The 26,561-nt window shown below is 48.4% G+C and overlaps 1 protein-coding gene across 3 annotated transcripts; it reads right to left on the bottom strand.

Annotated features, from left to right (window-relative positions):
- Positions 1–305: 305 nt before the first annotated feature.
- MPND (MPN domain containing) lies at positions 306–26,075 on the bottom strand (the record flags this gene model as incomplete). Of its 3 annotated transcripts, none has more annotated exons than XM_079960718.1 (13): positions 306–879; positions 2,384–2,476; positions 4,535–4,624; positions 6,299–6,369; positions 8,698–8,866; positions 9,561–9,637; positions 10,322–10,394; positions 11,950–12,046; positions 15,245–15,320; positions 16,576–16,735; positions 18,413–18,643; positions 21,303–21,511; positions 25,526–26,075. In XM_079960718.1, the coding sequence occupies 13 exons, from the start codon at positions 25,536–25,538 to the stop codon at positions 793–795; spliced, it is 1,446 nt and encodes a 481-aa protein (XP_079816844.1). In that variant the 3' UTR covers positions 306–792. The 3 variants fall into 3 exon arrangements, with proteins under 3 accessions (XP_079816844.1, XP_079816842.1, XP_079816843.1); XM_079960716.1 differs by lacking the exon at positions 25,526–26,075 and adding an exon at positions 24,048–24,121; XM_079960717.1 differs by lacking the exon at positions 25,526–26,075 and having other exon boundaries at positions 21,303–21,527.
- Positions 26,076–26,561: the final 486 nt, after the last annotated feature.

Genomic DNA, 26,561 nt, shown 5'->3' on the forward strand with positions numbered 1-26,561 from the left:
CTGGGGAGTCCGGCGGGAGTTCCTAGGCTTGCGGATAGCAGCCTGTTCTGGGGGCTGGGGTCGGGGGAAGCCTGGGGGGGGGGAAATAATTTTTTTTTCTTTATTCCCCCCCCCTCCAAAAAAAAACTAGGTGCGCCCTATGCGGTGAAAAATACGGTAAGCTTCCGTCCTTTTTAGCTTAAATCTGCTGCCTTTTTACTCTGTTTTTGCTGCTTCTACAGATCCGTAAAATTTTTTAGAAAGGCAACACCACACTGCCCCTTTTTTAAATCTGCCCTCTTACCAGCTCAGATACACACAGGCGAGTTTCTCCCCACCCTTCGCAGCACGAGACGTAAGACGAAACTGGAGAGGTGAGGGCTTTTGTTCCATCTCAGAAAACCTCAAGAGGAGATCAGCGGTGTTGACCACTGCATAACACTGTGCTGGATTGAATTTGAGATCCACCAAGGGGTCCTTTTGAGGCCTCGCAAGCCAGGTTGCTTCAGTCGACGCATCTATGAAATGGGGTGTGTTCTGTCCCGTGACGCCAAGCCCAGTACAGGGGAACAGATAGCTTCCGCATAGGCAAATCAAAGCGTGTTCTTGGCTGGTCCAGTGTCTCCTCTTAAACTCATGAAAAACCTTTCTTAAACACACACAAACACACACACACACAGGGTCTCCATTTCCCTCTCTACCTGCCAAGCAAGATTGGGCAGAAATGGGTTTCAAAGTGAGAGGCTTCTCACCTAAACGTCTTTCCCTAACCCGACTGACAGCTCCTTGAAGACATGGTTCCTCCTCTTGGTTTCAGCTGTATTGCTTGAGGATGCTGTAGACTTGTTCCAGGATGTGTCCGAAACCTTGGTCCTTGGGCGTCCTGGAAGCCAATGAGCCCTGCAAGGAGAGGATAACAGCGTTCGTCATTCGAACAGGCAGGGAACTCGGACTGAAAGTGAGCTTACTAAATGCACGTAGGCAAGAAAAATGGCTTCTCCCTTGCACGGCCCACCCACAAATCACTGTATCATGCGCTCTCTCTCTCTCTCGCTCTCTAATTCTTACTAAATTTTTATGTTTCACAATTTTAAATAATAATTTATTATTTATACCCCGCCCATCTGGCTGGGCTTCCCCAGCCACTCTGGGCGGCTTCCAACGAAATATTAAAATATAGCAATCCATCAAACATTAAAAGCTTCCCTAAAGAGGGCTGCCTTCAGATGTCTTCTAAAAGTGGTAGTTGTTCTCTTTGACATCTGGTGGGAAGGCGTTCCACAGGGCGGGCGCCACCACCGAGAAGACCCTCTGCCTGGTTCCCTGTAACTTGGCTTCTGGCAGCGAGGGAACCGCCAGAAGGCCCTCGGAGCTGGACCTCTGTGTCTGGGCTGAACGATGGGGGTGGAGACACTCCTTCAGGTATACTGGGCCATTTAGGGCTTTCAAGGTCAGCACCAACACTTCGAATTGTGCTTGGAAACATCCTGGGAGCCAATGTAGGACTTTCAGGACCGGTGTTATGTGGTCTCGGCGGCCGCTCCCAGTCACCAGTCTAGCTGCCACATTCTGGATTAGTTGTAGTTTCCAGGTCACCTTCAAAGGTAGCCCCATGGAGAGCGCATGGCAGTAGTCCAGATAACCAGAGCATGCATAACCAGAGACTTGTGGAGTCGGAAGGGACCCCTGAGGGTCATCCAGTCTAACCCCCTGCAGCCCAGGAATCCCAGTTTAACGAATGCCCACCCAACCCCTGCTGGAAAACCTCCAAGGAAGGAGAATCTACCACCTTCCCTGGAGGTCCGTTCCACTGCCGGACAACTCTTCCTCAAGATTACCGTATTTTTCGCCCCACAGGACACACCGGCCCATAGGACGCACCAAGTTTTTTTGGGGGGAAATAAAGGAAAAAAAATTATTTCCCCCCCAGGCGCTTGTGGGGCAGGCAGTGGGGAGAAGTGCTCTTCTCCCCGCCGCCCGCCTTCAGATCAGGTCCGGGGACAGCGGGAAGACGCGCTGCGCCTCCCAGCTGTCCCTGGAGCTTGTGGGGCAGGCTGTGGGGAGAAGTGCTCTTCTCCCCGCCGCCCGCCTTCAGATCAGGTCTGGGGACAGCGGGAAGACGCGCTGCGCCTCCCAGCTGTCCCCGGAGCTTGCGGGGCTGGCGGCGGGGTCAAACGACTTCGGGAGACAGCGGGATGGCGGCGTTCCACCTCCCTCTGTCCCCCGACCTTGTGGGGCTGGCGCTGGGGCTCTCCTGAAGCCTGGAGAGCGAGAGGTGCGCACCGACCCCTCTCGCTCTCCAGGCTTCAGCGAAAGCCTGCATTCGCCCCATAGGACGCACACACATTTCACCTTCATTTTTGGAGGGGGAAAAGTGCATCCTATAGGGCGAAAAATACGGTACCTTTAGTTTATCCAAATAGGTCTGCTCCTGGCTCCACATTTCTTGAAACTTCACTACGTCGGGCGCCGCTTTGTAAAACTCCACCAGCAGCATCTGTGAGGAAGAAAGAACAATTGAATATAAATATAGAAATGGCTATGTATAGTGAATAGTTATCTACTCTAAAAAAAATTCACCTATGATCCTTTTCTTTTACTTCCTTATTTTTTCTTTGTTCTTTTTTCCTTTTCTCCTGATATATTTCATTTCACTCCTTTATTGTGAATAGCATTTTATAGAGGTATAAAGGTAAAGGTAAAGGGACCCCTGACCATTAGATCCAGTCGTGACTGACTCTGGGGTTGCGGCGCTCATCTCGCTTTATTGGCCGAGGGAGCCGGCGTACAGCTTCCGGGTCATGTGGCCAGCATGACTAAAGCCCCTTCTGGCGAACCAGAGCAGCGCACGGAAACGCCGTTTACCTTCCTGCAGGAGCGGTACCTATTTATCTACTTTGATGTGCTTTTGAACTGCTAGGTTGGCAGGAGTTGGGACCAAGCAACGGGAGCTCACCCCGTTGCGGGGATTCGAACCGCCAACCTTCTGATCGGCAAGTCCTAGGCTCAGTGGTTTAGACCACAGCACCACCCGCATCCCTTATAGAGGTATAAATAACTGTAAATATGAAAAGAGGCAAAGTATTCTCTATTTTTTTTTCCTTGGTTATATGTATTTTCTTTTTCCTTTGTATTTTCTTTTGTTGTAAATATGTATGTTTTCTAATTTGTACTTAATAAAAATTATTTAAAAAAAAGAAAAGAAAAGAAAGAACAGGAATCACATTCGGACTATACCACAGGAGTGTTGTGCACAGGGCCTTTTTCCCAGCCGGGACTCTGTTTTGGCAGCTCTCAGATGGCTGCCACTCCCATTCTAAGAGAACAAGGCGAGTTCATGGCGAGTTCCGGCACCTCCTTCTCTAGAAAAGATCTCCCTTGCTTTCCTTCTACAGTGGTACCACGGGTTACAAACTTAATTCGTTCTTAACCCGAAACCGTTCTTAACTTGAGGGGCACTTTCACTAATGGGGCCTCCCGCTGCCACCGCATGATTTCCGTTCTTATCCTGGGGCAAAGTTCTCAACCTGAGGTACTACTTCCGAGTTAGCGGAGTTTGTAACCAAAAGTGTTTGTAACCCGGAGCATTTGTAACTCGAGGTACCACTGTACTGGTTTTTCTGCAGATAAAAAAACCTGCGAGTGGCAGTGTGGTCTAAACCACTGAGCCTCTTGAGCTTGCCGATCAGAAGGTCGGCGGTTCGAATCCCCATGACGGGGTGAGCTCCCGTTGCTCTATCCCAGCTCCTGCCAACCTAGCAGTTCGAAAGCACACCAGCGCAAGTAGATAAATAGGTACCACTCCGGCAGGAAGGTAAACGGCGTTTCCGTGCGCTCTGGTTTCTGTCACGGTGTCCCGTTGCGCCAGAAGCAGTTTAGTCCTGCTGGCCACATGACCTGGAACGCTGTCTGCGGATAAACGCCGGCTCCCTCGGCCTGAAAGCAACATGAGCGCTGCAACCCCACAGTCGCCTTTGACTGGACTGGACTGGATCCTTTACCTTTTTCTGCATTGAATTCCAACTCTACAATTCTATGGTTCATTTTTCTCCGAATGATAAACAGACTTAGGGGACACTGAGAGTTGGGCTCTAAAAGGCAACCCCAATTTTTCCCACAACACTGCGATCAGGGGCTTCTTAAGGGAATCTGGCAAGAATTCTAAGGAGCCTTGGGTCTAAGACAGGCATAGGCAAACTCCAGCCCTCCAGATGTTTGGGACTACAACTCCCATCATCCCTAGCTAACAGGACCAGTGGTCAGGGATGATGGGAACTGTAGTCCCAAACATCTGGCGGGCCGGAGTTTGCCTATGCCTGGTCTAAAAGGACTCTGAAGATTGACTGTCCAGCTCATACACAATGCTTGCATTGTGAATGCCCACAGGGCTCTCTCAATGTAAGGATTGTTTTGCCATCAGTTACAGATTTTGTTTTTCAAGAGGCCTCGCTTTAGATCATCGCAGCCCTGTGTGTTTGGAACAAAAGGCGGTTTGGTGACGCAACTCGGCATTCTTCCCCCGAGCAGATGTGAAATTCGGATGGACCAAAGTTACCATCTCGTGGAGAACGTCGTTGGTAAGGAAGCCGTCTTGGACGTAGGTGACCTCAACTTCCATGGGAATGCCGTAATCATAAGGCCTTTGCTGGTGGAAGAGAAAAGTTGGCCAGGGAAGGGTGGGAAGAGAAAGAGACACAGAGAAGTGAATAATATCAAATTGTGTTTTTTCTCTCTCACTCTCTTGACTTGCTCAGGAGAACTAAAGTTGTAAAGCGCCCCCTGGTGGCTTAGAGGTGCAGCTCCTCAGAATGTACCGCCTTTTTTTGAGCCAACATACTTCTGAGCAACAAGTGATTTTACCATTTTATTTATTGATTATAATATTTATACAGCACCAAATGACTAACACATACGCACACACGTTAACAGCAGCAAGCAATTGACAGTGTACCAAACATCCCCTTGGGAATCAATGCGGCTTGGGTTCGGAAAAATATCCTGCAGTCTTTTCCCCTCTGCTAGTGATATAATAATAATAATAATAATAATAATAATAATAATAATAATAATAATAATTTATACCCGGCCCATCTGGCTGAGTTTCCCCAGCCACTCTGGGCGGCTCCCAATCAAGTGTTAAAAACAGTACAGCATTAAATATTAAAAACTTCCCTGAACAGGGCTGCCTTCAGATGTCTTTTAAAGAGAAGATAGCTGCTTATTTCCTTCACATCTGAAGGGAGGGCGTTCCGCAAAGATGATAATAAATAATAATAATAATAATAATAATAATAATAATAATAATAATATTCTACCCATCTGGCAGCTCCCAAAGGGTGTTCCACAGTGAGGGCGCCACCCCCGAGAAGGCCCTCTGCCTGGTTCCCTGTAACCTCACTTCTCGGAGGAAGGGAAACACCAGAAGGCTCTCAGAGCTGGACCTCGGTGTCTGGGCTGGACGATGGGGGTGGAGATGCTCCTTTGGGTATCCTGGGCCGAGGCTGTTTAGGGCTTGCAAGGTCAGCACCAACACTTTGAATTGTGCTTGGAAACGTACTGGAAGCCAATGTAGGTCTTTCAGGGCCAGTGTTATGTGGTCTTGGCGGCCGCCCCCAGTCACCAGTCCAGCAGCTGCATTCTGGGCCCCCAGGCCTTAGTATGCCTACCCATGGTTTAAGCCTTTCTAGGTCAGAACCTAGTATGTATGGAAGTGAGAGCTGGACCAAAAAGAAGGCTGATCGCCAAAGAATGGATGCTTTTGAATTATGGTGCTGGAGGAGACTCTTGAGAGTCCCATGGACTGCAAGAAGATCCAACCTCTCCATTCTGAAGGAAATCAGCCCTGAGGGCTCACTGGAAGGACAGATCCTGAAGCTGAGGCTCCAAGACTTTGGCCACCTCATGAGAAGAGAAGACTCCCTGGAAAAGACCCTGATGTTGGGAAAGACGGAGGGCACAAGGAGAAGGGGACGACAGAGGACGAGATGGTGGGACAGTGTTCTCGAAGCTACCAGCATGAGTTTGACCAAATTGCAGAAGGCAGTGGAAGACAGGAGTGCCTGGCGTGCTCTGGTCCAGGGGGTCACGAAGAGTCGGACACGACTAAGCGTCTAAACAACAACAAGGTCAGAACCAGCACTTTGAATTGGGCCTGGAAACTAATTGGTAGCCAGTGGAGAAGGACCAGATCAGTATAATATGCTCAGACCGTCTTCCTTCGGTGAGCAAGCTGGGTGCTGAATTCTGCACCGGCTGAATTTCCCAAACCCCCCCCCCCACTCTCCCAATGAGCACCTTCCTCAGGCGCCGCAGAACTCACCTCCGGAGGGGGCATAACCCAGAAGGGCGCAATCTTCGACTCCACACCTTGGTTGGCAGGGCAGTATGGACCTGAGGGGACAATAAGACAAGCTCCAGATCATTTGGGCACCTAGCATGGGAACAGTACAGTGGTGCCTCGCAAGACAAAAAGAATCCATTCCGTGAGTCTCTTCGTCTAGCGGTTTTTTCGTCTTGCGAAGCAAGCCCATTAGCGGCTTAGCGGATTACTGCTATTGGCGGCTTAGCGGCTTTTAGCAGCTTAGCGGATAAGCGGATAAGCGGATAAGCGGATAAGCGGCTTAGCAGCTTAGAAAAAGGGGGGGGGGGCGGAAAAAAGTCAGAAAAACTCGCAAGACATTTTCGTCTTGCGAAGCAAGCCCATAGGGAAATTCGTCTTGCGAAGCACCTCCAAAACGGAAAACCCTTTCGTCTAGCGGGTTTTTCGTCTTGCGAGGCATTCGTCTTGCGGGGCACCACAGTATAAGCTAAACAAATTTACGTATAAGCTAAACAAGCTATAGCTTAGGGCCCCACTCTCTTGGCCCCCCCCAAAAAAAAATAAAGGAAAAGAAAACTGGATGTACATTTCCAAAATATAAGATAAAAAATAAAAACCTACATACAGCAACAGTGTTTTGTGTTGTGTAGGTTCCTATGATGTAAGTCAGGCATAAGTAAACTCCAGATGTTTTGGGACTACAATTCCCATTATCCCTGACCACTGGTCCTGCTAGCTAGGGATGATGGGAGTTGTAGTCCCAAAACATCTAGAGGGCTGAGTTTGCCCATGCCTGGTGTAAGTCATGGGCCCCGCCTACTAGCCTGCTCCCTAAAATATCACTGGTTTGCTCATTTCTATAGGTAGGGTGGGACGCGGGTGGCACTGTGGGACATACCAGGAGTGGCGGTGCCGAAGGTATGAGGGTCCTCTACCGTATAGGGCTTTAAAGGTTAAAACCAGCACCTTTAACCTGACCCTGTACTCCACCGGGAGCCAGTGCAGCTGGTATAGCACTGGGTAAACGTGATCCCACGGCAAGGATCCCGTAAGGAGCCTCGCTGTAGCATTCTGCACCCGATGGAGTTTCTGGGTCAGTCTCAAGGGCAGCCCCACATAGAGTGAGTTACAGATGGGATTAGACATGGGAGCAGTCCGTAAAGGAGAAACATTGGGAGACGTATAATGCTGCCCGTTTCTGCACCTAACGTTTGCAGAGTGCTGCGAGACGGTGGGCTGTGCGATGGCCTGGGATTCGGACTTGGAGGCTGAACCTGAGGAATCCCAGCCTGCACAGGAGTCCCCGCCTCCAGAACCAGCTGAGCCGGGGCTGGGGCTTGAGCCTGAAGGGTCCTCGCCTGTGCTGGATCCTCAGGTGTAGGCACCAGCTGAATCCGCTCTGGTTCCGGAGGTGATGGAGGACCCACTGCCTGCAGGTGCTCCACTCTCAGCCCCGTCAGAGGAAGCTGAGGTTGCCTCTGGGTCCGGTAACCCACCAGCCTCTCCTGAGCTGCACAGGCTCAGGGCACAGAGGCGGAGGGAACTAAGTTCCTGCAGGAGGAGTGCTCGCCTCCAGGCCAGGAGAGGCGAGTCACCTTTGGACCGGGGCCGCCCTATGCCTTGGGGCAGATAAAACCAGCCAGCCCAGGCCCAGGTTGCGGGAGCAACATTGTTGGTAGCCTGTTCCTGCCAGCACCCTGTCCTGCTGGAGCTCCTGACCCTACCCAACTACTGTACCTTCCTTGGACCTAGTTTCAGCTTTGACGGACTGCCTCCATACTGCACCCTCAACCACGGACTGGACTTGGACCTCACCTCATGGTGCCATTGAGAGCGTGCTCACTTATGGTTTATGTGTGTGGGACGGAAGCTGTACTACCCAGGACAGGATGGGGTTGTGCAGAGTTGTGAAGGCAGCAGAGAGCATTGTTGGCTGCCCACTCTCCACCTTAGAGCAGATTTATGCCACAAGGTGCCATAGGAAGGCACTGGACATAGTAAAAGATCCATCGCATCCTGGTCACTGTCTCTTCGAGCTCCTGCTGTCGGGACGGAGATACAGGACGATGAAGACAAGAACGAGCCGTCTCAAGAACAGCTTCTTCTCCAGAGCGATCTTGGCCCTGAATGGGAAACCTGGACTTTGAAAGTCATCTAATCTTCCTTGCTGTATTATACTGTATTGTTTTAATTAGCATTTTTATAGTTGTTCTGATTTTGTGTGGAGTGCCCTACCTGGGTGGATGGAGCAGCCAAGTAATTTTCATTGTCCCCGAGAGGGGCAATGACAATAAAGATTATTATTATTATTATTATTATTATTATTATTATTATGGTTAACCCACAGGACCAGCACAGGCTGTTTCGTTGAGACGGACGGGCACCCTTCTGCCACTTACCGCAGATGAGTGCCAAGCAAGGCTGGAAGCTGTTGCTGGTTCCCTGGAGCTTCAGCTGGTAGTCCATTTGAGTATCGATGTCCTGGAGGGATGGCAGGGCATGGCTGAACGGGTGGCTGTGATACCAGCCCACCAGGGAAAGCCCACGCATAAAGAGGTTCTGGCATATCTGAAGACAAGAGGAAAAAGGATGTTGCTTTTCAGCAGTCTTAAGCATATCCAGAAGAACTGATGCTTTTGAATTCTGGTGCTGGAGGAGACTCTTGAGAGTCCCATGGACCGCAAGAAGATCAAACTGATCCATTTCTGAAGGAAATCAGCCCTGAGCGCTCACTGGAAGGACAGATCCTGAAGCTGAGGCTCCAAGACTTTGGCCACCTCATGAGAAGAGAAGACTCCCTGGAAAAGACCCTGATGTTGGGAAAGATGGAGGGTGCAAGGATAAGAGGACAACAGAGGACGAGATGGTGGGACAGTGTTCTCGAAGCTACCAGCATGAGTTTGACCAAACTGCGGGAGGCAGTGGAAGACAGGAGTGCCTGGCGTGCTCTGGTCCAGGGGGTCACGAAGAGTTGGACATGACTAAACAACTAAACAACAAATGTATGCCGCTACTGCGGTCCGTGTTTCGTTAGCCCCAAAATGGAAAACGAGGGAGGTCCCAACCGAAGAAGAACACCCTCGAACGGGGAGCAACCTGTCTTCCCATCATCTTCATCCAAGCTGTTTGCCCAGGAGTTATACTTCCAAGACAGCTGGAGGGCAAAGGAAGAATCGAACACACAATTCATGGGGCAGCCGTGGTGCCCGCTACCCCATGTTGGACTCCAGCACCACCATTAGTAATGATATGAGCTCCTTACCTCTTCTTCCACAGCAGCTGCTAAGTCCCCGTCCGCAAGGCGTGATCGGCAAGGGAATGCCCTCAGCACCGTTAACACTGAAAGATTTAAAAAAGAAAAGATGTGTGAGAGCTTGAAAGTCAATCTTGAGAGTCCTCTTAGACCAGGCATAGGTAAAGGTAAAGGGACCCCTGACCATTAGGTCTAGTCGTGGCCGACTCTGGGGTTGCGGCGCTCATCTCGCTTTACTGGCCGAGGGAGCCGGCGTACAGCTTCCGGGTCATGTGGCCAGCATGACTAAGCCGCTTCTGGCAAACCAGAGCAGAACACGGAAACGCCATTTACCTTCCCGCTGGAGGTATTTATCTACTTGCACTTTGACGTGCTTTTGAACTGCTAGGTTGGCAGGAGCAGGGAACGAGCAACGGGAGCTCACCCCGTCGCAGGGATTCGAACTGCTGACCTTCTGATCGGCAAGCCCTAGGCTCTGTGGTTTAACCCACAGCGCCATCTGTGTCCCAGACCAGGCATAGGCATAGATAAAAAATAAAAACCTACATACAGCAACAGTGTTTTGTGTTGTGCAGGCTCCTACGATGTAAGTCAGGCATAAGCAAACTCCGGCCCTCCAGATGTTTAGGACTACAATTCCCATCATCCCTGACCATTGGTCCTGTTATTTAATTAAATACATTTTAAAATGTATTTAATGAAGTACATTTTAAAGGAAATTTGGAACATTTCCGCTCCACTCCCTTGCTAGTTACCCCAGGGGAACTTACGCTGGCTGTTGGTGTCCCAACGACCTCCGAGATAGCCAGTCACTTCACTCTTCGTCAGGTGACTATGGAAGTCCTAAGAGGAAAGGGGGAAAGAGCACAGGTTTGGAGGTTTTGGTCACCCTTGGGTCCCATGGTCACACTCTGGGTACTACTGGACTCCAGCTCCCATAATCCCTGCATTGCACGGGGGTCAGACTAGATGACTCTTAGTGTCCCTTCCGACTCTACAATGCTATATTCCTCATATCAGAATCCAAGCTATCAGAATTGTGGATTCCTCCCTCCACCGGCAAAAGCTCTTTTAAATCAGAACAAAAGAAGGTCCCGTGTGAGTTTCTGGAGGTGGTTGGAAGATGGATGGCGGCTAACGGATTGTGGTTGAATCCTGACAAGACAGAAGGACTGTTTCTGGGGGACAGGAGGCGGGTGGGTGTGGAGGACTCCCTGGTCCTGAATGGGGTACCTGTGCCCCTGAAGGACCAGGTGCGCAGCCTGGGAGTCATTTTGGACTCACAGCTGTCCATGGAGATGCAGGTCAATTCTGTGTCCAGGGCAGCTGTCTACCAGCTTCATCTGGTACGCAGGATGAGACCCTACCTGCCCGGGAGATAGCCAGAGTGGTGCATGCTCTGGTTATCTCTTGCTTGGACTACTGCAATGTGCTCTAGGTGGGGCTACCTTTGAAGGTGACCCAGAAACTACAACAACCTAGACTGGTGACTGGGAGTGGCCAACGAGGCCACATAACACTGGTCCTGAAAAACCTTCATTGACTTCCAGTATGTTTCCAAGCACAATTCAAAGTGTTGGTGCTGACCTTTAAAGCCCTCAACAGCCTCAGCCCAGTATACCTGAAGGAGCGTCTCCACCCTCATAGTTCAGCCTGGACACTGAGATCCAGCGCCGAGGGCCTTCTGGCAGTTCCTTCTCTGCGAAAAGTGAGGCTACAGGGAACCAGGCAGAGGGCCTTCTCAGTAGTGGCGCCCACCAGGTGTAAAGGAAATAAACATCTATCTGACTTTTAGAAGACATCTGAAAGCAGCCCTGTTTAGGGAAGTTTTTAATGTTTGATGTTTTACTGTGCTTTTAATTTTGTTGGGAGCTGCCCAGAGTGGCTGGGGAAACCCAGCCAGATGGGCGGGGTAATAATAATAATAATAATAATAATAATAATAATAATAATAATAATATTACTACTACTACTACTACTACTACTGTATGCACTAGCAGAGGAAAAAAGACTGCAGGCTATTTTTCCGAACCTAAGCAGTGCTGATTCCCAAGGGGATGTTTTTTTAAAAAATTGCAATTATTAAGGGAACTTTCCGCTTGCATTAGTTCCACCAGGGAAGAAGAGGGGAGAGAAGATTTACATCAGGAACCAGGGAGGGAGGGCAGAAGAAAAATCGGCATCAGGATCTGCTGCACCACTGAATTCTGCCGCCTGAGGGAAATTTTTAATGTTTGATGTTCTATTCTGTTTTAATATTCTGTTGGGAGCCACCCCGGGTGGCTGGGGAAACCCAGCCAGATGGGTAGGGTAGAAAGAAAAATTTATTATTATATTATTACTGAGGCGGTTGCTTCTCCCCTTGCCTCTTGGTGGGGCCGGCCAAATGTCCACGTACCACTAACAAAAGGACGTTGCTGGAGATAGCGACGTTGAAAGGCTGGAACTTGTTAAGGGCTGCGAAAGACGTCACTTCCACCAAGGTGTGGGGATTCCTAAAGGCAGACAAAGAAACGGCCATTATGAGGACTAGTGGCATTAAATATATATATCTTAATGAGCAGAATGCAAAGGCTTTTAAATACAACTTAAGCTGCCTTGGGGCAGTCAATCCTGTATTTATTTGTTAAACATCCGAGGATCACAGGAAGGCTTACCGTATAAACGAATCGCAGTATAAATGGATGTCATGCTTTGTTTGTTGAAAATTCCTTACCAAACAAAGCCCGTTAGAGTGGTTTACATCATCAAATATCCTTTATTAGGCATACTCTGGCCGACTTTGGGGTTGCGGCGCTCATCTCGCTTTATTGGCCGAGGGAGCCGGCGTACAGCTTCCGGGTCATGTGGCCAGCATGACTAAGCCGCTTCTGGCGAACCAGAGCAGCGCACGGAAACGCCGTTTACCTTCCCGCCGGAGTGGTACCTATTTATCTACTTGCACTCTGATGTGCCTTCGAACGGCTAGGTGGGCAGGAGCAGGGATCGAGCAACGGGAGCTCACCCCATCGCGGGGATTCGAACCGCTGACCTTCTGATTGGCAAGTCCTAGGCTCTGTGGTTTAACCCACAGCGCCACCTGCTATTAGGCATAGCAAACCACATATTATCAAACAGACAGCATATACAAATTGTGCAAAATACGAGCTCAGCATAACAAGGTTTGTCCCTGTCAGATCTTTAACTCCAGAGGAAATCAATTTGCATAAATAACACAATACAACACTACCACATCACCAATCAATTAAGAACCACAAAATCTCTTTATAATGGCCCAGTCTTTCTACATGGACAGCACTCAAAAATTCAGCCACTATTAAAGTAATTTGATCATTCCTGTCCGAAAGCAGGTCCTGAACCATTGGTTTCATAGAATTCAGCCTACTGAGTTGTAAGGCCTCTAATAATTGTCTTCTGGCATAAATGCCAAAATCACAAGAAAAGAAAATATCAGGTTCCTCGTTAGAGTGGTTAAAAAACAACAACATTTTCTTCAGAATCAGTTTACGCAATTGTGCTCTAGACCCATCTTGTATTCAGCAAGTCGTTATTTTTGCTTTCTTACTATTTTGCCAAAAACCGCACAAACGCTGTGCCGTATCACAAAGTGCTGTTGCAAGGCGAGGTGAAACTGTTTCAGTCCGGGGGCCACTTTCCCTTTCAGGGGTCACAGGCCAGTGGTGGGCGGGCCAGAGCCAAAAGTGGGAGGAGCAATACATGTAAATTTTACGAGTCTAATAACATTGACTCACCCCCTCTCTGCCCTCCCCAGCTAGCAAGAGGCCTTGCTAAAGGTTCCCTCCCTGGAAGAAGCCAAGTTACAGAGAACCAGGCAGAGGGCCTTCTCGGTGGTGGCCCCCGCCCTGTGGAACGCCCTCCCACCAGATGTCAAAGAGAACAACAACCACCAGACTTTTAGAAGACATCTGAAGGCAGCCCTGTTTAGGGAAGCTTTTAATGTCTGACAGACTACAGTGGTACCTTGGATTAAGTACTTAATTTGTTCCGGAGGTCCGTACTTAACCTGAAACTGTTCTTAACCTGAAGCACCACTTTAGCTAATGGGGCCTCCTGTTGCTGCCGCTCTGCCGGAGCACAATTTCTGTTCTCATCCTGAAGCAAAGTTCTTAACCTGAAGCACTATTTCTGGGTTAGCAGAGTCTGTAACCTGAAGCGTATGTAACCCGAGGTACCACTGTATTGTATTTTAATATTTTGTTGGAAGCCGCCCAGAGTGGCTGGGGGAACTCAGGCAGATGGGTGGGGTATAAGTAATATATTATTATTATTATTATTATTATTATTATTATTATTATTATTACAGTGGTACCTCGCAAGACGAATGCCTCGTAAGACAAAAAACCCGCAAGATGAAAGAGTTTTTTGTTTTTTGAGTTGCTTCGCAAGACGGATTTCCCTATGGGCTTGCTTCGCAAGACGAAAACGTCTTGCAAGTTTGTTTCCTTTGTCTTGCAAGTTTGTTTCCTTTTTCTTAAAACCGTGCATTCAGGGGGTGCAGTTGCGACTTGACTTCGAGGAGCAACTCATAGCATGCGGTGTGGTAGCCTTTTTTGAGGTTTTTGAAGACTTTGGTGATTTTTGAAGCTTTTCCAAAATCTGTGCTTTGCAAGATGAAAAAAATTGCAAGACGAAAAAACTCGCAGAACGAATTAATTTCGTCTTGCGAGGTACCACTGTATTATTAAGCCCAAGGGCATGTTCTGGCTTGGGGAAACACTGTGAAAGAATTGTGGGCACTTTCCAGGGGCCGGTGAGAGAAGTCTAGAGGGCCACGTTGTGAATCCCAGGCAGAGTTTTCTCTTTTACATCGTTGGCCATATTTCAGCAAACTAGCTTCTCCAGCCGTGGCTGAAATCCTGCCTCCCCACACACCAACTCAAAACAGAGGCATCCATTCTCAAGTCTGCCTTCGCCTTGAGGACTAGAGCCTTTCCCCCTGCTTTTTAAATTAGACCCTGAGGTTGTCAGCATGCTGCACTCGGTTGCCAGATTTCACCCCCTGAGCACAGCTGCACACAAGCATAGCTGTCAAGTGTCCCTTATTTGAAGGGACAGTCCCTTATCCCAGCGCCATGTCCCGCTGCTGTCCCTTATTGATGGATGTCCCTTAAATGATGTCCCTTAAATTTCAAAGGAAGCAGCTCCTCTCACTCCCTCCCTGCCGGCCAGGGAGGAGGGAGGCTCCAACTGTGTTGCTTGGCTGTGTTGCTCACCCAATAAGAAGTCTAAGAACGAGTGGGGGGGTGGAGCTTGCATGCCTTGTGTGTGGCTAGTTAATGCAAGCTGAGGGGTTTTTTGAATGCTGGACGCCATTTTGTTGCACGTGCTGCTGCAAACTTTGCAGTGCAAAGCCAGGCCGGGGAGCCATCTTAAGTTGAGGCTGCATAGGCCTTGTGGTGCATGTGATTCAGATTCTATTCAGTTGAACCTCTGGTTACAAAGTTGGTTGGACAGTGTTCTCGAAGCTACCAGCATGAGTTTGACCAGACTGCAGGAGGACAGGAAGACTGGAGTGCCTGGAACAGGTGAGGCTGCAGGTCCCTTATTTTGGCTGCTGGTCCTTATTTTCAAGGCTGCTGGTCCCTTATTTTCAAATATGTAAGTTGACAGCTATGCACACAAGTCATCTGCCTCTAGCTACTGAAAGGATTTCATACATACGATAGACATACCTGGCAGAGTCCCGACTCCCCAGGCTGCAATAACGGACAGGGATTCGATTCCTGCAGTCCAGCCTTTTGCTGTTATCTGCGGTTTAAAAACAAAGCGACTGGCCAGCACTGAGCTAAATTGAGCCATGAAACGCAAAATTAAACATCTCCACCCTCCGTTTCAACGCCTTCCATTGTTGCACCGTTTAAACAGGTTTCTTTTAGTCTACATTTTAATTGCGGGTGTTTGTGCTTCGTTTTGTTTTCAAAATGTATTTTTTTATACATAGCAAAACCATTGTGACCTTTATCAAAGAGTAGCGCTAGCTACTGGTTTTCCCAGTAGTGATGTATGGAAGTGAGAGCTGGACCATAAAGAAGGCTGATCGCCAAAGAATGGATGCTTTTGAATTCTGGTGCTGGAGGAGACTCTTGAGAGTCCCATGGACTGCAAGAAGATCAAACCTCTCCATTCTGAAGGAAATCAGCCCTGAGTGCTCACTGGAAGGACAGATCCTGAAGCTGAGGCTCCAAGACTTTGGCCACCTCAGGAGAAGAGAAGACACCCTGGAAAAGACCCTGATGTTGGGAAAGATAGAGGGCACAAGGAGAAGGGGACGACAGAGGACGAGATGGTGGGACAGTGTTCTCGAAGCTACAAACATGAGTTTGACCAAACTGTGGGAGGCAGTGGAAGACAGGAGTGCCTGGCGTTGTCTGGTCCAGGGGGTCACGAAGAGTCGGACACGACTAAACAACTAAACAACAGCGTTAGCCAAAATTCCTCCTTGCAGTGGAGGGACGTCTGTTTTCCAAGAATCTGTGAGGACATCAATTCTGACAAATTTCTTTTATTTCAGAGTGCCCTGCTGTATAAAGATCTGTTTGTGGAGTCAGGCTGTTTTGCAGTTGCATATGTAATAAAACTATACAGTTGTACCTTGGTTGTTGAACGCCTTGTGACTCAAACGTTTTGGCTCCCGAACACTGCAAACCCGGAAGTGAGTGTTCCGGTTTGCGAATTTTTTTGGAAGCCGAACGTCCGACGCGGCTTCTGCAGCTTCCGATTGGCTGCAGGAAGCTCCTGCAGCCAATCAAAGCCACGCCTTGGTTTTTGAACGTTTTCGGAAGTTGAAAGGACTTCCAGAATGGATTCCATTTGAGAACCAAAGTATGACTGTACTAAGTTTATGGGTGTTTTAAAAGTATGAGCGAAATTGTTTCGTTGTGTATTTAAATCACAAGTAATAGGGTTTTTAAAATATATATATAATTGGTTTTACATTTGTAAACTGCTTAGAAGCTGAATTTGGCAAGTCAGTGGCATATAAATCAATACTACATTGACATACCTGAGCTGTGCAATTCTGCAAGACTTTTTGCCTGCTGCTTCCGGGTCTTGTCCTCCAATTTCTTAGCTAGCATGGGCTCTGAGAGGACTGACTTAACCCCCTTGGCTTCTTCTTCCTCCTCATCGGCAAGCTCATCCTCTTCCCCTTCGCTTACTAAACTCTGGGGGAGAAAAATAGATGCAAAAGCCGTCAGAGAGGACAGTCTCCCCACTGCTGCTCAGCCTACAAGAGCTCTCTACAAGAGCCGCTCTGAGCCCGGCCTTGGCTGGGGAGGGCGGGGTATAAATAAATTATTATTATTATTATTATTATTATTATTATTATGTGAGGAAGGCAGAACAGCCATGCCCTCAGTTGCTCCTGAACATCCAGAGCTGTTTGACAGTGGGCCAGAATGCAGAAGACAGAGGCAGTTTCTGCAATATACAGTTGCCAACTCAAACTTGCGTGCATGAAAGAGTTAACCTGAGCCCGGAACCCAGGTAGCAAGTGGGTGTGGCTTGGCAGGCCCTCTGCTTCCCCACTTCTCAGTCTTTTTCTCTGTGCTTCATGCAAGAAGCAAAGAAGGAGCCATGCGGACGATGGCTCCCAGCTGCAAGAAAAACCAAGTGAACTGAATCTCTCAAAAAAGGAGATCTTACAGCCTGCAACCCAAAGATTGCATGATCCTCTTTGGAAGTAAGTACAGTGGTACCTCAAGCTACATACGCTTCAGGTTACAGACTCCGCTAACCCAGAAATAATACATTGGGTTAAGAACTTTGCTTCAGAATGAGAACAGAAATTGTGCTCCGGCAACGCGGCAGCAGCGGGAGGCCCCATTAGCTAAAGTGGTGCTTCAGGTTAAGAACAGTTTCAGGTTAAGAACGGACCTCCGGAACAAATTAAGTACTTAACCCGAGATGCCACTGTAAAGTTATTTTCTTTTAAAGTCATTTGAAACCTTTCTTCATTTTTGTCTTACTTCCAGCTGACAGGTTTGTCCATTTTAAATTCTGGAAACTCTGTGAGCAAAAATAAACAAACCACTTACTGTGATTTATTCTAGCCTAAGTATTTTTGCGGGGAACTTTTGTTTTGAAAGTGGATGAGGGCATATGTGAAATCTAACCAAGTTTTAATGTGCTCTGTGCAATCGCTGTTGTGCTTAATTCTGCTGTGAGAAGGTAAGAATCTCCCTTCCCAACCTCTCTCCCCAGCAGCGGTTGGTGCCCACATTAAATTATTAAATTTGTATGCTGTCCTTCATCCAAAGATCTCGGGGCAGAAAGCAGATAGCCCTGGATTTCTTAGCGTAAATGAAAACTGCATTAGTTATTCTTGCACAGAAGCACAAACAAAAGATAACTGTGTCACCATTAAGTATATATAAAAATTTAGAGTCTGTTTCCTTTAATTTTTTTAACCCATTTAAAGCAGCTTTTTTGCATTTACCATAATCAGATAAATCTAAACTGTTGCTTACTTAAGTAAAGATAAAAGGACCCCTGACCATTAGGTCCAGTCATGGCCGACTCTGGGGTTGCAGCGCTCATCTCGCTTTATTGGCCGAGGGAGCCGGTGTACAGTCATGTGGCCAGCAGGACTAAGCCGCTTCTGGCAAACCAGAGCAGCGCACGGAAATGCCCTTTACCTTCCCACTGGAGCGGTACCTATTTATCTACTTGCACTTTGACGTGCTTTCAAACTGCTAGGGACCGAGCAATGGGAGCTCACCCCGTTGCAGGGATTCGAACCGCCGACCTTCTGATCAGCAAATCCTAGGCTCTGTGGTTTAACCCACAGCGCCACCCGCATCCCTTGTTGCTTACTTTGAGAAATTAGGGTATTCACTCACCTCCTCTGCAGGGGGCGTGTTGGGCTGGTACTTCTTCAGCCAAACAGCTTTATACTGGTCTAATTTCTGGCCCTTATACTTGACCGATGCCCAGCCACACCCAGACTTCTTGGCTGGGTTGACAAGCTTTTTGCAGTAGGTCGCCCAGGCACTAGGCGAGTTGAACACTTGACCCGTCTCCTGCCAAACGATCTTGCCATCCGTCAAGAGGTCGCCCAAGAACTTCTTGCCCTGGGACAGGTGAGAGAGGAGAGACAATGGGAATGTAAAAAAGTGGAAAACCTCTGGGAAACGATATATAATGAGACGACAAAGATGTTGAAATATACATTTACAGTGGTACCTCGGGTTACATACGCTTCATGTTACATACCCTTCAGGTTACAGACTCCACTAACCCAGAAATAGTGCTTCAGGTTAAGAACTTTGCTTCAGGATGAGAACAGAAATCGTGCTCCGGCGGCACGGCAGCAGCGGGAGGCCCCATTAGCTAAAGTGGTGCTTCAGGTTAAGAACAGTTTCAGGTTAAGTACGGACCTCCGGAACGAATTAAGTACTTAACCCGAGGTACCACTGTATTAAAAAAACCAGAAGCATTTTTAATTAGCATTGTAGGAGATGATATTAATAGACAGGACTGTAAGTTGTTTTTATATGCAATGACAGCAGCAAGAGTATTATTGGCACAAAAATGGAAGCAAGAAGAACTGCCGACGAAAGAAGAATGGCAAATGAAATTAATGGACTATGCAGAATTAGACAACAGGAAGGGTTCGAAATCTGCGGGATCAGAGATTCTTAGAAGACTGGAGTAAATATTTGAACTATTTGAAAAGCAATTGTAATAAACAGATTATGCTAGTAGGACTGCAATAAGTTCTGTAAGGAGGACTATTTGAAATACTGCAAGAAAGACTACAATGAGAACTATTGGTCAAGGATAATCAAAAGTAATAGAGAAATTAAGAAATGCAGAACAAATGATAAAGAACAGAAAATCTTCAGAAGTGGTTGACGGAAGTCTAAAATATGGTATAAGATAAGAAGTTATGTTAAACGATTGTTGGAAAGGATATGTTAAAAAAAACAATAAAAATGGAGAGAGAGAGAGAGAGAAGAGACAAAACGAAGGCATGGGTGGGTGTGCAGGAGAGAAATAGATGATTCCAGTCTTTTTCTAAGTTCATTTATGTTGTAACCAGTGCTTTTTTCCCCAGCCGGAGCTCAGTTCCAGCTCCTCTCAGGTGGGCGCCATTTGTGGGAATGTTCAGCGAGGCAGGAGAGGATATATTGTTTATTAATATCCTTCCTAACTTGCATTAGCAAGTTTCTTTACTTACCAGACTTTCACATTCCCCTTTCAAACGCACAGCGGATAGCTGGTTGCAGGCTTGTGTAAGCGTCTCATTGTCAGCTTCCTGGTAAGTTCCCTTATACCCCTCTTAAAAGAATAAACACACCACAATCTTGTGTAAAGTATATATAAGCATAGCTGTCAACGTTTCCCTTTTTTAAAGGGAAATTCCCTTATTCTGAATAGGATTCCTCGCAAGAAAACGGAAAAGTTGACAGCTATGTATATAAGTAGTTTACTCACATTCAGTTCACAGATGGATCTCTGAAGGCAGACTTAGTTACAAAGTATATACGTGGATCTATCCCATATGGAGATAGTCCCAGTGTCCTCTGTTGGCTGGAAGCTAATCTCTAGCTAAAAGCTGATCCATCGAAAAGAGAGAGAACTGTGTGCCCTGTCCCTTTTGTTACAGGCAAGCTCATGCCCACCTCTAGATAAAGGTAAACAGACCCCTGACCATTAGGTCCAGTCGTGGCCGACTCTGGGGTTGGGGTGCTCATCTCGCTTTATTGGCCGAGGCAGCCGGCGTACAGTTCCGGGTCATGTGGCCAGCAGGACTAAGCTGCTAAGAGCAGGGCACGGAAACGCCGTTTACCTTCCCGCCGGAGTGGTACCTATTTATCTACTTGCACTTTGACGTGCTTTCAGACTGCTAGGTTGGCAGGAGCTGGGACAGAGCAACGGGAGCTCACCCCGTCGCGGGGATTCAAACAACCGACCTTCTGATCGGCAAGTCCTAGGCTCTGTGGTTTAACCCACAGCGCCACCCACGTCCCATATGCCCACCTCTAGTCATATGCAAAAGGAAGTATGTCCCAGCCAGGAGGAAACAGGAACATCCCCCCTGCATGGCCACTCTAGGAAAACAAGGAATGTGGTGCTTGACTGCTACTTAACGTATCACATCCCACACCATTGAGGGCCAGCACTCCCCTTGCCCGCTTCTTGCAAGGAGAAGTGACGGAACGATGAGAGCATCTTACCAATCTGCCCAGATGCTGAGGTCCAGCGCTGAGAGCCTTCTGGAGGTTCCCTCATTGCGAGAAGCAAAGCTACAGGGAACCAGGCAGAGGGCCTTCTCGGTAGTGGCACCCGCCCTGTGGAACGCCCTCTCACCAGATGTCAAAGAGAACAACAACTGCCAGACTTTTAGAAGACATCTTAAGGCAGCCCTGTTCAGGGAAGTTTTTAATGTGTGACATCTTAGTGTACTTTTGGTCTTTGTGGAAGCCGCCCAGAGTGGCTGGGGAAACCCAGCCAGATGGGCGGGGTACAAATAATAAATTGTTGTTGTTGTTGTTGTTGTTGGTAAAGGGACTCCTGAAACGCCATTTACCTTCCTGCCAGAGCGATACCTATTTATCTACTTGCACTTTGACGTGCTTTCAAACTGCTAGGTTGGCAGGAGCAGGGACAGAGCAACGGGAGCTCACCCCATCACAGGGATTCGAACCGCCGACCTTCTGATCGGCAAGCCCTAGGCTCTGTGGTTTAACCCACAGCGCCACCTGCGTCCCTTATTATTATTATTACCAAGTAGTAAATGGAGAGGACACCCTCTCCGGGCTCAATCAGCCCGTCCTTGAGAAGCACACGCAGAGTGATTCCGCGACGGGTCAGGATGCAGCAGCTACGCCTGCCAGGAACCAGTAATTTCCCCACATTCTCGTGATCTTCCAAGCTCGCCTCCAGCTCCTCCTCGTCCTCTTCCAGGCAATCGTCTCCTCCGAGGGATTCTGCATCTAGGGTTTGGGACATAGCTGTCAGCTTACAGATTTGAAAATAAGGGACCAGCAGCCTCAAAAATAAGGGATCAGCAGCCAAAATAAGGGATTTCCCAAGCACAGGTATGTTAGACTTCTGAGCCCCTCCGAGCCAAAGGCAGAAAGCCCAGCCAGCAGCCAAGCGAAGCCTCAAGCGGTGGTTCCCCCAGCGCAGCAACCCGGTAAAGGGGATGCAGCAAGGAAAACCACCGTCACCTCTCCACTGGGAAGCGCTGAGCAAAGACGAGTCCCCAGGCAAGGCGGCCGATTTGATCGGCACAAGGCATGCAAGCTCCACCCCCCCAGTTGTTGTCAGACTCCTTATTGGGTGAGCAACGCAGCCAAACAACGCAGTTGGAGCCTCCCTCCTCCCTGGCCAGCAGGGAGGGAGGGAGAGGATCTGCTTCCTTTGAAACCCGGGAAATTTAAGGGACATCATCAATAAGGGACAGCAGCGGGACACGGCGCTGGGCTAAGGGACTGTCCCGCCAAATAAGGGACAGTTGACAGCTATGGTTTGGGAAGAGTAAGCGCAGAAGGAATGATCAGGGAGCCGGGAGGGATCAGGCTGGGAAATTTAGGTTCGATCCCTGGCAAATCAAGGCGGGGTTGGGAATATTCCTCTATCCACCCCCAAGTGCTAGTAGACACCAAACTGGGAAGGGTAGCTGATGCCGCAGAAGGCAGAATCAGAATTCAAAATGACCTTAACAGATTGCGGAGAACTGGGTCCAAGCTAACAAAAGGAATTCTAATAGGGACAAATGTCTGGTTCTGCACTTAGGAAGGAAGAACCAGATGCACATATATAGGATGGGGGACACCCAAGTTACTAGAAGCATGTGTGAATAGGATCTAAGGGGTCTCGGTGTACCACAAGCTTAATGTGAGTCCACAGTGTGATGCAGCAGCAAAAAAACCGCTAAGGCTATTCTAGGCTGCGGGACGCAGGTGGTGCTGTGGGTTAAACCACAGAGCCTAGGACTTGCCGATCAGAAGGTCGGCGGTTAGAATCCCCACGACGGGGTGAGCTCCCGTTGCTCGGTCCCAGCTCCTGCCAACCTAGCAGTTCGAAAGCACCTCAAAGTGCAAGTAGATAAATAGGTACCGCTCCAGCGGGAAGGTAAACGGCGTTTCTGTGCGCTGCTCTGGTTCGCCAGAAGCGGCTTAGTCCTGCTGGCCACATGACCCGGAAGCTTTACGCCGGCTCCCTTGGCCAATAAAGCAAGATGAGCGCCACAACCCCAGAGTCGGCCACGACTGGACCTAATGATCAGGTGTCCCTTTACCTTTACCTTAGTCCTTTACCTTTACCTTAGGGACGCAGGTGGCGCTGTGGGTTAAAGCCTCAGCGCCTAGGACTTGCCGATCGAAAGGTCGGCAGTTCGAATCCCTGCGGCGGGGTGCGCTCCCGCTGCTCGGTCCCAGCGCCTGCCAACCTAGCAGTTCGAAAGCACCTCCGGGTGCAAGTAGATAAATAGGGACCGCTTACCAGCGGGAAGGTAAACGGCGTTTCCGTGTGCGGCTCTGGCTCGCCAGAGCAGCGATGTCACGCTGGCCACGTGACCCGGAAGTGTCTCCGGACAGCGCTGGCCCCTGGCCTCTTAAGTGAGATGGGCGCACAACCCCAGAGTCTGTCAAGACTGGCCCGTACGGGCAGGGGTACCTTTACCTTTACCTTTTTTATGAAGGTAAACATCAGCAGGACAGTTCTTGGTGGACACGACTTTGGTGTTACCACTTGTGATGCGTCCCCTGACCCATTGTATAGAGAAGGGGCATATGTTTGATTTGGCTAAGATTAGATGTCTGAGGTTGCGTCTGGAGGGCTGCATAGGCCCTTCGATCTCCCCACTCCCCTAATTAGAGTGGTACAGTGGTACCTTGGTTCCCAAATGTCTTGATTCTCAAACACAAAAGACCCAGGTGTAACTGTTCCAGTTTTCGAACATTTTTCGGAAGCCAAACATCCAGTGCGGCTGTCAGCTATTGTTTCCGGGGCGCCTGCACCAATCAGAAGCTGCGCCTTGGATTCTGAACATTTCGGAAGTCAAACGGACTTCCAAAATGGATTAAGTTTGGCGCATTTGTTTTTGCTATTTATTTTGCGTTTTTGTTTTTGAGGCTTTTTCGGTTCATTTGTTTTCGTGACTGTGTGGAGCCCACTTCAGCTACTGATGGATTGTGTGACTGCAGAAATGGATAAAAGCCCCCCATTCAAACAATGACTATCATCAGTGAACATAAGAAACAATAAATAAATTTTTATCACCTACAATACTGTCTTATTTATTTTATAGTGAAGTACATTGATTATTGCTTTCATTTTATGGAGCAATGGTCTCTTTAGATAGTAAAATTCATGTTCAATTCCTGCTTTGGGGGTTGTTTTTAAAAGTCTGGAACGGATTAATCTGTTCTGCATTACGTGCTATGGGAAAGCACGCCTTGGTTTTGGAACGCTTTGGTTTTGGAACAGACTTCCGGAACGGATTAAGTTTGAGAACCAAGGTACCACTGTATTTGAAGCTTTGTCTAATCTGGCAACCGGCCTCCCTCCTCATGGCAAATCTTCTTCCTCCTCCCGTCCCTCCAGAGTGAGGGATACTTCCTTGCGCCCCAAGTGAGAATACAAGCCAAAACCAAGGGAGTTTTCCGAGTTTGGAGAGAGCGAATGAGAGAAGGGGAAGGAAAGAGGTTCTGGATCTTACAGCCTGCATTTACCCAACATGGGAAGCAGAAGGGACTACAGTGGTAGCTCGGGTTACAGACACTTCAGGTTACATACACTTCAGGTTACAGACTCTGCTAACCCAGAAATAGTACCTCAGGTTAAGAACTTTGCTTCAGGATGAGAACAAAAATCGTGCTCCGGTGGCGCGGCAGCAGCGGAAGGCCCCATTAGCTAAAGTGGTCTTCAGGTTAAGAACAGTTTAAGGTTAAGAACGGACCTCCGGAAATAATTAAGTACTTAACCCAAGGTACCACTGTATTGGTTTATTTTCTTTCTTTCTTTCTTTCTTTCTTTCTTTCTTTCTTTCTCACTCTCTTCCTATAAATTAAACTTTCTTAATAAACTATTAATATAAAAACCCCCGGCATGAATAAACGAATAGATGTTTAGGGTAGGTGTGCCCTGCCTTTCACTGGATATATTATTGAATAGTTGTTGTTGTTTACTTGTCTCTGTTGTTGTTTTATCTTTCTGCAAATCGCCTTGAGGTTTGTGGGTTTTTTTGTCTTACAATCGTGGTGTCTAAATTTTGTGAAAATGTATTAGCAAGGATTGATGGTTGTAGGTTTTTTGTTTTTTTTTTACAATTATGCGGCATATAAATTTTGTAAAATTAATAATAAATAAAATAATAATTTTTTTTTATTTATACCCCGCCCTTCACGGTTCAGAAAACTGGGCGGCTAACAACAACTTTAAAACACTTAATGGATGCAACAAAAAACAGCATAAAATACAGTATAAAACGTGAATGACAATAAATTCAGAATTCAAAAATTAATATAATCGTACGGAGGGATGGAAGAATGGATGGATGGACAGAGAGAGACCGACAGATGATGCATATAAATCTTGACTCTGCAACAGAACCGCTGTTAGTCACGCCCATTGTTTCCCTTGGGTCTACTCGGAGAAGGGCTAACACCTGCCTACAACCCATCGGGGCAGGGAGATAAATGAGCAGGAGCTGCGGGTGCGCAGCCCCAACATCAGCACCATTCTCCATCCTTTAAGTTTGGGCTTTGCAGCCGTCTGTGCGCGCTCAGAGGACCAGCGCTCTCCATCCCGGCAGGAGTCCGCCTGGGAGCCGCGCGCCCAGGGCGCACGGCTGCAAAAGCAGGTTCCGGAGCCGAGAGCCCATCCTCTGAGCTGGGCTGGCTGCGGGGAGAAAGAGGGTCTGGATCCGAGCCGGGCCGGGAGCGCGCCTCCCTCCTTCCCTGCTGCCTACGGGCCCCGATCCCCGCCTCCGTCCCCGGTACCTGCTGCAGCCATGGCTCCGCTTCCCCCTCGCCGCTTCCTCTGCGCGTCACAGCGCGGAGGCTCCCGGCTGTCCCCGCCTCTCCCCGGGAGGAAAGGAGAACGGGAGAGAAAGGAAGACAAAGGAGAGAGGGGGAAGGAGGGAGGGAGGGAGAGCAGAAGAAGAAGGGAATGAGAAAGGGAAGACAAAGGAGAGGAAGCGCAGGAACAGGACCTGCCCGGGAGGGTCTTCAAATGATAGAATCCTAGAATTGCAAAGGACACCCGAGGGTCATGTAGCGCAGGAATTATAGAAGGCTAGATTGCCGGAAGAAATATCAACAACCTCAGATATGCAGATGACACAACCTTGATGGCAGAAAGTGAGGAGGAATTAAAGAACCTTTTAATGAGGGTGAAAGAGGAGAGCGCAAAATATGGTCTGAAGCTCAACATCAAAAAAACGAAGATCATGGCCACTGGTCCCATCACTGCCTGGCAAATAGAAGGGGAAGAAATGGAGGCAGTGAGAGATTTTACTTTCTTGGGCTCCATGATCACTGCAGATGGTGACAGCAGCCATGAAATTAAAAGACCCCTGCTTCTTGGGAGAAAAGCAATGACAAACCTAAACAGGATCTTAAAAAGCAGAGACATCACCTTGCCAGCAAAGGTCCGTATAGTTAAAGCTCTGGTTTTCCCAGTAGTGATGTATGGAAGTGAGAGCTGGACCAAAAAGAAGGCTGATTGCCAAAGAATGGATGCTTTTGAATTCTGGTGCTGGAGGAGACTCTTGAGTCCCATGGACTGCAAGAAGATCAAACCTCTCCATTCTGAAGGAAATCAGCCCTGAGGGCTCACTGGAAGGACAGATCCTGAAGCTGAGGCTCCAATACTCTGGCCACCTCATGAGAAGAGAAGACTCCCTGGAAAAGACCCTGATGTTGGGGAAGATGGAGGGCACAAGGAGAAGGGGACGACAGAGGACGAGATGGTGGGACAATGTTCTCGAAGCTACCAACATGAGTCTAACCAAACTGCGGGAGGCAGTGGAAGACA

The sequence above is a fragment of the Podarcis cretensis genome (assembly GCF_951804945.1).
Source record: "Podarcis cretensis genome assembly, chromosome: 18".
Classification (NCBI taxonomy): Eukaryota; Metazoa; Chordata; class Lepidosauria; order Squamata; family Lacertidae; genus Podarcis; species Podarcis cretensis.